Source organism: Sceloporus undulatus, chromosome 6 (assembly GCF_019175285.1).
Source record: "Sceloporus undulatus isolate JIND9_A2432 ecotype Alabama chromosome 6, SceUnd_v1.1, whole genome shotgun sequence".
NCBI lineage: Eukaryota > Metazoa > Chordata > Lepidosauria > Squamata > Phrynosomatidae > Sceloporus > Sceloporus undulatus.
In genome coordinates, this window is record NC_056527.1 from 38,052,530 (window position 1) to 38,065,734 (window position 13,205).

Sequence of the window (13,205 nt, forward strand, 5' to 3'; positions counted from 1 at the left end):
GAACACACTCCCTCAGAGTGTAGTGGAGTCTCCTTCCCTGGAGGTCTTTAAACAGAAGCTTGATGGCCATCTGTCGGGGATGCTTTGATTGAGATTTCCTGCATGGCAGGGGGTTGGACTGGATGGCCTTGTGGTCTCTTCCAACTCTACGATTCCATGATTCTATGATTGTTTTCATCCTTGAACTCAATGAGTATATACATTCCATTGTATGAGCTATAGATGGTATCTAGCTCCTACGCTGATAATCCTATGTCTTATCTGTAGCCAACAAGAAACAGAAGCCTCAATGGATAACAGATGAAACTCTACAGGAAGTTAAGAACAGGATAGAAGCAAAAGTAAAAGATGACAAAAATATGTTCAGAACCCTGAATGCAATCAATGCAGAGAAACTGAAGATGACAACAAAAGAAAATGAACAAAAGACCTCTTCTGCAAGACCCAAGAAATGAAAGAGAAATTTAAAACAAGAATGGAGATGTTCTATGACCAGTAGGGGAAAATGAAACTGCAAAATCAAGCAGAAATAAAAAGATGACAGAAACATTACAATGAAGAACTATATAAGGGGCAAAAGGATAACAAATTAATTTGAGGAAGAACCATTTGAAAATGAACCTACAATTTTATAAAGTGAAGTGGAATCTGCACTTGGATCACTTGGGAGAAATAAATCACCAGGAAGAGATGGCATACCAACCGAGTTGCTTCAAGCTATAGAGACAGAATCTACTCTAGCTCTAATTTCTAAAAGGGAATCTGCCAACAATTTGGAAAAACCAAACAATGGCCCAGAGATCGGAAACATTCAGTATACATTCCAGTCCCTAAGAAAGGGGACTGCGGGGATTGAATTAATTTCCCATGTAAGGAAGTTGATTCTCAAAATTCAACTTAGGAGAAGGTACCATCAGAACAGAATACAGTGAAATAGAATAATTGCCCATTGGCAACGGGGTTAGGCAACGCTGCATTTTATCACCCTATCTGTTCAACTTGTAGATTCAGAGGAAGGATGTGTGAAATTGAAGGAAAGAACATCAACAATTTAAGATATGCAGATGACACCATACTACTGGCAGGAAACAGCAAAGACTTTAAGCAGTTAGCAAAGAAAATAAAGTAAGAAAGTAAGACAGCATGTTTACAATTGAACATTAAGAAAACAAAAATAATGACCACAGATTATTCACATAACTTTAAGTAGATGATGAAGACACTGAAATAGTTAGATATTCCATACCATGCCTCAGTCATTAATCAGAATGGAGATTGCAGCCAACAAATCAGAAGAAGGCTATAATAGCTATGAAGGAACTAGAAAAGATACTGGTGTGTAAAGATATAGCATTGAATATTAAAGTTAGGATAGTCTCTGCCAATTTCTTAGTTCCAATTGCTATGTATAGCTGTAAAAGCCAGGTAAAAGCTTTGAAGAAAATCAACTTATTTGAACTGTGGTGCTGGAGAAGAGCTCTATGGATACCATGGACTGCTGAAAAGACCAATAATAGGTCCTAGAACAAATCAAGCCCAAGCTCTACCTAGAGGCCAAGGTGATTAAACTGTGACTGACATACTTTGGACCTATCATAAAAAGACAATAATGCTTGGTAAGGTAGAAGGCAGTAGAAAAAGAGGAAAACCATAACTGATTCTGCAAGACCTGAGCAGAACAGTTGATAACAGGGTGAGTTGGAAGTCTACCATTCATAGAGTTGTCACAAGTTGAAACTAATTTGACGGAACTTAACAACAACACCTTAGGGGACACTTGGAGGCAAAATTTTTTGCTTTTACAGGTGTAGGATTGCAGTCCCAAATGTTTTTTGTTGTTTTTTTAGCTTTCCAGAGTTGCCCACCCCTGGTCTAGCAGCTAATGTATGAAGGCAAAACAAATTATGTTATAATGACAGTTTAAAACTGAAAATGTAAATACTAACCATCTCCAGCTGTATCCAAGGATCGAAGATACTGCAGTTCTTCTGCTGCTTTATCTCTTACTGCTTCTAACTCCCCTATTTTGTCACTTACTTTAACAATGTTCATAAAGGCCTCATAGTTGCAAATTGAATCACGGATCTAAAATATGTGAGGAAAAGCTAATGTTACTAACAATTAACCTATTTTTTCCAAACAGACATGCTTTTGATATACAAATATGTAATCATTTTCCAAGAATTACATTTTATTTGCCAAGAAGTTGTTTTTAACTGCTTCATACTGCCTCCTAGCAGCACGAAACTTCATTATTTTCTTGTTATCAATATACTTGTTTCATGATGGCAAAGAAAATATGTCTTATCACTGGCAAAATACGGTATGTAACAAAACAAAATTTCATGCCCTTAGTCAGTTGGAAGTCAGAATATATTCAGCAAATATACTTAGGCTAGCAGTGTTCTAGCAGTATGCAGGCACCTGCCTGTTGTAGAAGAACAACAAGAACAATTTATATTCTTATGAAACCAGTGGCCTGGTAAACCATAATGCAGGAAAAAATTAATGTAAAAATATACGAAAGCAAAATATACATTTTTTGTTGCTCTGACTATATGCTCTTGACTGCTGCTTTGACTATTACTCTATGAAATACTGCTAGTTCAACACTAGCTTTTTAAAAGTTCAGATAATAAATACGAGTGAATTATTTTCTAAACAAAGTAATGTTCCAGCCACTTTGGGGGATGTTGCATTTATATAATGCTCTTTTCGAGTATTTCAGCCTGGAAAACTACAGTTTGGAAAAGTTTTAAAAGAACTGATTAACACTGATAGCAACTATTTGATATACCATGACTGCAAAGTCCATTTCTGCTGTATGCTTGCTGCTATTGAATTATATTGAAAAAGGTGAGAGCATGGGGCATACAGACATTTTCAAAATGCCCTCCAAGGCTAACAAGCTTACCATCCATATGAAATACTGATTAATATAATCAGGATCACTGAGTTGATTTATTAATGGAAGAAGAATTCCTTGAGAAAGGATTTCCTGAAAGAAAAGGAACAATAATAAAAGTAATACTTGCAAGTCATGTAAACAATAACTTTCTCTAAAATTTTAACTAGGTCAGGATCTTAAACTAAAACTAAAACCTCGTACATCAATCCAGATATAGTAATGAAGATCATATGAGAATAAATCCTTATTTCATGCTGCATGTAAAATATATAATCATCAAGGCATTATCAGAGCTGTGGGTAGCAGTTCCATAAATATACATCATATCTATACTCCAGATGCCAAAAAGATAAATGAACCAAAATATAGCAAGATGTACATCTTCTCAAGATTTGAAGGGGGTTGCCAGACTAGAGCCTTTTGAGGGTGAGGAAAGGGCAAAAGGGGAAGAAGAGGAATCGCAGGGCCCCTGCCTCCCTCCCCACGGACCTTTCCCTTTCCGTTTGGGGCACTTGGAGGACAGGAAGGGTAAGTGGGAAGGAAGGGAGATGGGCAGGACCCCTGCCTCCCTCCCCACGGACCTTTCCCTGCTTCCAGCTGTCTCTCCTGAGACAGTTGGAGGCCGGCAAAGCTCCCTGGTGAGGAGCAAGTGGCACGTGCCGGTCGCTCCTCCTCTCCCCGCCCTTTTCCCAGCCTCTAGCTCTCTTGAAGAGGCAGCTGGAGGCCGGGAGAAGGTTGCAAGGAGGAGCCAGAGAAGCGCTCCTCTGGCTCCTTCTCTGGAGCGCCTTTTTCTGGCTTCCAACTATCTTCGAGAGACAGCTGGAGGCCAGGAAAAGGCAGGGAGGAAGAACAGGCACTTGCGTGCCTCTTCCGCCTTCTCCCTCACCCCGTGCCCGAGGAAATGGCCTAAAATGCCACTTCCGGCACGCATGGCATAGATTCGCCATCACTGGGATAGGAAGTTTCAGTATAAAGATTACGGGAGAAACTACATTTATGGTACAGTCCGCCCTCCCCATACACAGGGGATCCATTCCAGACTCCACCCCTGCATATGGAGAAAAGAGTGTATGCTCAAGCCCCATAGAAAATAATGGGACGCATGCTCGCAGTGGCGCATATGCACAGCGGCATGGATATGCGACCTATTACTTCTGCCAGGTTTGCCTTCCGCAGAAGCTCAAAGCCATGGTAGGCAAGGCCACCTACGTGGAGGGCTAACAATAAAATCCAATAGAAAGCAGAAAGGAAAGTGGCAGCTGTGATTGAGTTGTTCGAAACAGGATAAAATATTTTAGTTGATGTTGCTGATAACTTAGTAGGGCCTGAAACTCCTAACTTGATGGATAACATTTACCGTATTTTCCAGCGTATAAGGCAACTTTCTAAGTCTGCCTTATGCGCTGGTTTTTTATCCCAGAGACAGGCGAATGGCATAGCCTCCTCCCTGTCTCTGGGGTCCTTCCTGGGTCCTCTCCTAGCCAGCAGGTACTGGCGCCGGCTGGAGGGGGCCTCTCTGAAGGCCTGAGAGGACCCGCGGCGGGGAAGTGGCTCCATAGCCGGCTGGGGCAAGGGAAAGAGCCAGCCCCTTACTTCTCGGCGCTGCCACCGCCACCACCGCCGCCCCCGGGCGCCCTCCACTCGTCCAGCGGCTTCCCAAGTCCTCTGCGGGGTGGCAGTGGTGGCTTCCGTGGAGGACATGAGAAGCTGCTGGAGGAGCGGAGGGTCCCTGGCGGTGGAGGCAGCAGCGCCGAGAAGGGGCCGTCTCTTTCCCTTGCCCCGGCCGGCTCTGGAGCCGCTTCCCCGCCGCCACCTTTTAGAAGAAAAATGGCGGTGAGAGCCCAGCCGCCGCAGGTCCTCTCAGGCCTTCAGAGAGGCCCCCTCCAGCCGATGCGGGGATGCTGCCGGCAGGCGACTTGGGGGTTGCCTTATACGCTGGAAAATACGGTACTATTATCTTCAACGCGAAATAACAGAAGAGGTTGCTGCAACCACTAAAGGGTTGTTGAATATCTTTCCTCAGTCTATGCCTTGCAGGTGGTGCAACCTGAGAGGAAGTCCTTCAATAAACTGATATTTGCAGAGCTATCATCTTGTCAACTGATCAAGCAACTAATGCTGCAGTCACAAATATTCTCTCCTCCCACAATTTATTTAGTGGACCTGTAAGCAAAAATACTAGAATCTGGGACTCTTTTAATATGAGCCATTTAATAATTTGTGGTCACACATACTATATACAATTTAAAAATCCCTCTTCCTTTGGAAAAGGTACAAAAGTGCTTTTATATAAGATATGAACCAGTTCACTGCAGATGAACTTCTCATATCCTCATTCAACCTTCCCTCATATGGAAGAGGCCTAGGCCTTAACATACCATCACACCGCCTGTTTGCACAGGCAGATGCAAGATAGGGTTGAACAATGCCAAGTTATAGAAATCCTTCATGCTTTGAAGCTGAGCAGTGGAATGCATCATGCACAATTCCTTTTTAAATATTTTATGAGGTGTATTTGTTAAACGATCAATTATTTAGAAGTAGCACAACCAAAAATTAAAGAAAAAAATTGAACATACCTAACTTTAAAAAATGTTGTTGCTCATGATTATACAAACATTATGGAGTTATTAAGCTAAGAAATACAATATATTCCTGTGATAGAATACAAAATTAAATTTACCCTGACAAAATATCTCATGATCTTATTCTGGAAGTCTCCAGGAGGTAGCAATAAATACAGTAAAACTTCACACAGATCCCTTAGGAATCCTAAAGAGACAAGATAAAAAAGAAAACAATGTACAACAAAATCTAGGATACAGTTAAACATCTTCCCTTTTTATCTTTAAAAAAAGAAATCGCTATCTTCTTATTCCACAACTAATACCACCTCAGTTTGGATCGATATGACAAAATCCAAAATATCGATTACTGATAATAACTTCTACAAAAGCAAAATCATTCCAAACATTATAATATTAATGTGAACTATGTGTACTATGGAATCTCAGGTCCCATTTCTGCAACAACAGAAAAAGGGATTACTTTGTATTATAACAAAATTCAGTGTGACCCTGTGAAGTACAAAAAGATCCTATTCTACATTATCATTAAAGTAACAACTGTATGCCCTGAAATATCCATTTATTTCCAGAAGACTGGTTGTTGGCATAATTTAACCACACTGAATCTTTTAAAAGAAATTTAAAAAAAAACCTTCTTCATCTTTGGGAGATGTGCAGACTAGATCACGGCATATTTTCTCTTCCATTTCAACTTCAACTTCAAAAAATGTATCTACAAGATCTTCTGCTCCATCTAAACACAAATGGAGAAAATTGTGTGGATCCAAAAATATACACTCAAGTATTCTGGTCTGCATTTAGCCCTATGATGTTGCAACAGCTATACTAACATTTGCTTTCCACATTTATACATCTATGTGAATTTACCTTTCAGTACCATTTGCAAATAGCTCCTTCTTTGCAGATGAGTTATTTTTTCCTGGCATATGTGCCAAGAAACGCACTTCTTGGAAAAGCTCTGTGTAGGTACATTTTTCATATTTCCGTTACAATAAAACAGATTTTCAATTCAGAGACAAGGCTATCTGTTCTTTGTGTTTAGCATACCCAACAAATAGTAATCTCTGTTAACTGCTGTTGTCAGGAGTCTAGTAGGAAGCCGCTACTCACCCAATTTTTTTGGCAAGGCTGTACCAAAATATGCATGTTTAAATAATGTCAAATTTCCAGTTTAACTGTGGAAAGCTCGAATCTATCCCATTTAAGAGACATTATTCACCTGATTACAGCAACTGGCCATCCTCCCTCAATATGGGCACTCCCACTGGTATCTGAGACACAAAAAAACTTCACCAGAAGCTGTCTCAAGACAGTCATGTCAATTTATGAAGAAGCAAGGGAATTATCTGTTCTCATTCCTGTTGCAATCACTTGGGTCTTCACAGAAACCATTTCTGTGAAGGGAGGACCTGGGATATGGAGCACTGAGCTGTAGTCAGGAAGTGGTAGAAATTGGGCCAGAACAGCTAGTACCTATGTGAAGTCAAAAGTTTTCATGGCCGGCATCCATATTTTTTGTGGGCTTTTCGGGCTATGTTCTAGAACATGGCCACATAGCCCAAAAAACCCACAAAAAAGCTAGTACCCATGTTAAGCAATGTATTCAATATGATCTTTAGGCATCATATTTGTTTATCACTATAGGTTATGGTCTAAACTAGACCTCTTTCATCAATAAATATGAAAAGCTAACACACACACACACACACACTATTCATTTGGTAGACTATGACACTTGGATGTATTGAGAAACAGCCAAAACTTTAATGCAGTTCATTATGAAAATCAACAGAACATAATATTTAAAATCAAGTATTACCTTTAATCTGATCATCTTTTTCAGTTATCCTCTGCTGAGCTTTTCTGAATACTCTAAGGTGAGTGGCAAAGTCATCTACAAGTCGGGTAGTAAAATATGGCTGCCAATCTATTTCTTTTGACCTTTTTAGTAAGAAACAGTACATTGACAAAATTTTAAGAAGCAGAATCACTGTACAGGGACATATTTCCTCAGAGTAATTTAACACTCTTTAGTAAAAAATAATTAAGACAATATTTTAACTGAGGATATTCTGAAAAACCAAGTAAATAGGTTTAGTAAAAAGAAACTATAATTAAATTTTATTAGTTGACAGTTCTTAATAACTGATTCAGTAGAAGCAACTTTTATTTTCAATACTGCAACTGCAAACATTAAAGCAGAACACTAGGTGGCAACCTTATATAAAATAGTTGTTAAATTGAAGAGACTAAAAAAGAAGATAAAAGCTAAATCAACCATTAATTCAAAACTTAGTCAATTAGGATTTATAATTTGCCTGTGATACTTGTGAACCAACTAACTACACTACAATGAATGAAATGTTATTAACTATTTTATACCAGATACTACCAATTTCATGGCTTAGTATCGCTAATCAATGTCTGGAATCAACTAGTTGCAGGCAAGTTACCTGTAATTAATTCATGTTTCAATCAGTAAAAATATCTACATCACAGCTACAATTGAATGAAGGATAACATCATTCCTTCTGTGATGCAAGAACAACATTTCTTTCTTTTTATAATTAAAAAGATGTGGTAAGAAGTAGGCCAAATGTGGCCCATGGGCCAGAAGTTGCCTTAATGGCATTTTTTCACACCTCCAATGGGGGAGACAGGGGCAAAATATGTCATTTTCTGTCCTTGGAAGCTTTCAAAACAGTGATTTTGCACTATAATAGGGATTACAAATTACATTAGGGATGGATAGAACATTTGAAAGCATTTGTAAAATGGTTAAAAAAACATGTTGGTGGTAAGCATTGAGAAACACTGAGGAATAGAATCCTGGACTGATGAGAATCTTCACAATATGGGACGTCACTTATGTGTACATTTTCTGTACAAGAATCAGCTTTTTCTGAACATGAAATGGTGTTTCAGTGTGGAAATGTGCAGAAAATGCATATATTTTTTTTTTGTAAAAAGCAACCAAGTAAAGTTTTGTTCAGAATAAGTTCTGAGTTGCAAATAGGCTTTGAAATCTATGTGGTTTTCAAAAATTTGCTTGCAACAGGAAGAAAACTACCCACTGCTTCTTCCAAGATGAAACTTTGTGAAGAGTTACATTCCTAGACAACATGCAAGTAACATAAAATGGTCCTTTAAAAGAAGATGCACAATTTCTGTTTGCAAAAGCATACTGTATTTCAGCATTTCAGCTTTAGCTTTTTTGTTAGGGAGCCCTGGTGGCACAGTGGTTAAATGATGGTACTGAAGCCATTCACAACCACAAGGTTGTGAGTTTGATCCCAGGCAGGCCTCCAGGGTCGACTCAGCCTTACATCCTTCCGAAGACTGCTAAAATGAGTACCCAGGTTCTTGGGGGCAATTAGCTTACACATTGTAAACTGTTTAAGGAGTACTTAAGTGCACTGATAAGCGGTATAGAAATGTACTTGCTACTGCTACATTGAAATTGTTTCACTTCAATAGCCCAACGTTATTGTGTATAATTATTTTCCACACACTCCCACAGATAAGTTTTATTGTTTGTCAGCTACCTATATACATCTCAGAATAATTTTAAACTCCCATCAATATATTCAAAGAACCAACATGTCATGAAAGCCAGGTACCACAACTAAAATGAAAATAAAAATAAAAATAATGAACACTGTCATAAAATACAAGTGTTACTCTTTATGAGCTGGCATATTTTTAATGCATGTATCTGTATGTAAATTATTCTGTAAAGAACATTTCTGGGCAAAATTCTATCTCCTCTTGTAAATTTTGTTGCTGTGTGCCTTCAAGATATTTTCGACTTACAGCAACCCTAAAGCTAAATTATCATGGCATTTTCTTGGCATGTTTTTCGCCACTGCCATCCTCTGAGGCTGAAAGAGTGTGACTTGCCCAAGGTCACCCAATAGTTTACCTGGCCAAGCTACTGGAATAATTATAAGGGAAGCTTTCTAGATGCATTTTAAATTGTTCGTACAGATAATTCTTACCTAGAAGAAAATTGAATTAGTGCATTTTGCAGAGCCTGCCTGATTTCAAGAAGAAAAGATTCATCATCACTTAGTGTATAATACCAATACTGGACATAGTCACGCAGAGAAAACTGGATAACCTAAAATTATATCAAAATACATAAATAAAATATTAAAATATGACTAAAACAAGAAGACAGGAAAAATTCCTTCCCCAAAACTATTTACAATCAAAACCTGTAAACCTGTAAAGGCTGAAGGCCTCATCAGGAAGAGGGATAATATTAAACATATGTAAAGTTGTTCATTGTTGGTCAAAAACAGCTTTAATTCACAGTTCCTTACCTATTGTACCTGACAATTACTAAATTTAGACTTTGCCACTTGTGAGCAGAATGCTTCCTTTTGTCTGAAGAATCATTTTGATCCAGCAGAGGAATCCTGCTAGAGGAATGGGGAAGGATATAATTTTTGTATTCACCCTAATGCTCCACAATAATTTTTTCTGGAAATGCCTAGGGGACCACAGGACAAAACCCCAAAAAAGTACACGGAAAATTGCTTTCTCCTGCTTTTCATCAGTGGAAGCATCCAGAGTGAAACCTCAAGAAGAGGGTGATCATGCTAATGAAAAACAAATTCGGACCCAAAGGAATGGATTTTACACTTTGTATTTTACAATACAATTGTCATTGTATATAACAATACAGGCTTTTGTATTCAAAGTTTTGGACTGCTTATCTACATTTTAACATCTAATCGTACATAACCTTGAATGTTGATAGAACTGCCCTGGGGAGAGGAGGTTTACTTGCACTGTAGGGGAACAATGAATATAAAGTCCATTTCTTGAAAGCCTAGTTTATTGTATACCTGCATCACATCAATGTTGAAAATTATCTTCCTGACAAATAATGGTCTGTGGCATTCCAGAAGCATCAGAAATCAAGCAGCGACCAATGTATAAATAAGCACATTACATCTGACTGTGTCATTCACACTTACACTTGCAGACAGTGAACACCAGCCAGAGTTAGCTGTGACGTTCACATGCCAGTTTTTCCAAATCTTACAGTTTATCATCATGAGACTGCTTTGCTTTTTATCTTAATTCCACAAATCTCAGAATTAAGTTATTATATAAGGAGTTAAGCTTTCATTAACAACAAGCTTTATATATTTTACAACATCATAAAAACTTTAGTTCCAACATTTTAGGACAAAACAATAAATAGACCTTAAACCTCTGGATAACTAAGCTAATACCAGTATTTATCTGGAATGATTTCAAGAACTGGAAGAGATCAGATCATGAAATCCAACCATGTGCCCAAAGGTAAAACAGACCTTGCATATTACAGTGGAGTTTCCCCAGAGGCGAGTTTACAAGTTTTAAAAGGTGCTTCCAGGAAAGAAATGTGTTCCTACAATAACAGTGCTGCTTCCAGTTTATACAGGAATATCTGAATTCAAACAATAGCAAAGTATCACTTGCTATTACAGGCATAAAACAGTAGTATCTTTTGAAATCATGTGCTCCTTACTTTCCTGCCTCCTTTCTTAGAGTGCAAAAAAAATGGATTAGACGTTTTCAAGTCCTGTACAAGAAAGGATGGTTTAAATATGGGTTTATACCAACCACAGTCTGCTGAATTCAGATGGAAAGGCAAAACTATGCCCTGCTGCAATCCAGGAATGGCAGCTTCCATCCATGTTCAGAGAAAGACAGAACCAGAGGAGAGGGCACACTAGCCCACCCAAGGTTCATATCTGGTCATGGTTGCAGTGGCAAATCTTAATCTCTTACATTCTACAATTAAAATCCACACAAACAAAAACAGACTCTGCAGCACAGAAGACTTAATCAACAAAATACAAAAGAAACAGACATGATATACAGCCGGCATGCCATATCTATTGACTGTATCTGTGGATTCAACCATTCATGGCTTCAAAATATTTTCTTTTTAAAAAATCCAAAAAGCAAAGCTTGTCATTATATATAACGAAATGTACATCCATGGATTTTGGTATTCACACCGGGTCCTGGAACTAAACCCCAGCGGATATCAAGGGCCTAGTGTAGCATTTCTTGGTATATCATTGCATTATCTTTTAATGACTGAAACATTTAAGGCAAGGCTAAATCTGACATTAAATTAACCTAGAACTGACTCTGTGAAATGAACGAGACTTGTTCATCACAGTTACAAAACCCCTTTATTTCAATAGGACTAATATTAGATTTAGTTTATATATTTTATTCCTGCTAAAGAACTTTGATGAAAAAGCACAGATTTTGTTTTTTCCTAATGTTATGTTTCCTTAAGAATCAATCACATTGTTTTTTCAATGACTTTACAATTAATCTATTACTTTCATTTTTGAAGAGCCAGTGTAAGGGTAACAGGCAGAAATAGCAATATGTGCAGAAGGGCAAAGGGCAGAAACAGTAATATATATAAACTAAGGAAACAACAGTTTTGTGCTAAACTTTACCTGCAGGTTTGTGACATCTGTTTCAGGCTATTTGCGTTAACCTGTGGCTAAGATCATGAGACAGAAAGTAAATACAGCCTACCCATTTCCTTTAAACCAAAGGCATTCAAGCCTAGTCAAAAACTAAAGATAATTCAGAAAACAACTCTGGCAAGGAAATTTGCTTAATGTGTGTGGTAAAGCAAATGCAGCAGCCAACATAGGAGTTGCCTGAGACACAGTTATTGTAAATGTGAGCAAAGAGAAGCAAAGGTTGGGAAGAAAGGCAGCTGTGTGTATGAGAGAAAGTCTTTTAAAGAGGCAACCAAGGTTTCTGTTAAAGGTAAGGATATAATACCTAAGGCCTTTAGAAGTGATCCCACAGTATGGAATTCAAAAGCATTCTATAGAATATGTATAAAACATTAAACATATATATGTAGATGTTCTATAAGACATAAATCATTTCATGAGAATACCAAGTGTGCCTACTACACCCATACTGATTTTTCTGAGTAAGTGTCACACATAGCATAAGTTGTTCAAAAAGGAGGTAATTATATTGTGCTTGGTTTGCCAAATACATTTATTGGACAACCTAATCCACATCCAAAAAGATTCAAATAAAAGTGATACAGCCCAGTTTAGTAATTAATTGAGTCCCATGAAAAAGGTGAGTTGGAGTAGAAACACACTTCAGAAAAACCAGGCTGTGCGTTCTGCAACATTCACATCTAATTTACAATATGCAATATATACATTATAAAGAGCACAGAATATCAATGCAATAATCTACTTGAAAATAATTTTAGTTTTGAACTCACTTGTTGAAGAGGTTCATCAATTATATAGGCACCAGTCAGCCTCCTATCAATCTTAATAGGCTTGCTTTCTTGTTTCATTTCTTCTATGCACTTTGGAAGTGATTGGACATGATTAGTTATAACATTCAATTTACGCTTCAATGCACAGAAAATAAAATCCTGATCCATCTTTATGTCATACAGTCTGGAAAATGATTCATCTATGGCTCTTTTTCACATCTATATTTATTTTTTGCAATCAGCAGAGCGTTATGAAGATCACAATATTTCAAAGTAACTTTTTATGATGTGGCAAAGGGAATAGAGCAGGGGTAGGCAACCTGCGGCCCGGATGCGGCCCGGCGAGGCCTTGGGACCGGCCCCAGCCCGGTCCTGCCGCCGATTGCCGCCGGGGCCTTTGGCCTCTTGCGCGCAGGGGCAAGGGGGG

General features: G+C 38.3%; 1 protein-coding gene across 3 annotated transcripts in view; it reads right to left on the bottom strand.

The window, feature by feature from the left end:
* SNX13 (sorting nexin 13) overlaps window positions 1-13,205 on the bottom strand; it is an 87,754-nt gene that overhangs the window by 33,424 nt on the left and 41,125 nt on the right. For all 3 annotated transcript variants that reach the window (XM_042472390.1, XM_042472391.1, XM_042472389.1), the window contains exons 4-10: window positions 12,779-12,868; window positions 9,495-9,616; window positions 7,316-7,437; window positions 6,128-6,229; window positions 5,592-5,680; window positions 2,915-2,998; window positions 1,947-2,085 (exon numbers count right to left, since the gene is read on the bottom strand). In XM_042472390.1, the coding sequence (XP_042328324.1) occupies window positions 1,947-2,085; window positions 2,915-2,998; window positions 5,592-5,680; window positions 6,128-6,229; window positions 7,316-7,437; window positions 9,495-9,616; window positions 12,779-12,868 (748 nt within the window). The remainder of the gene's footprint in view (window positions 1-1,946; window positions 2,086-2,914; window positions 2,999-5,591; window positions 5,681-6,127; window positions 6,230-7,315; window positions 7,438-9,494; window positions 9,617-12,778; window positions 12,869-13,205) is intronic.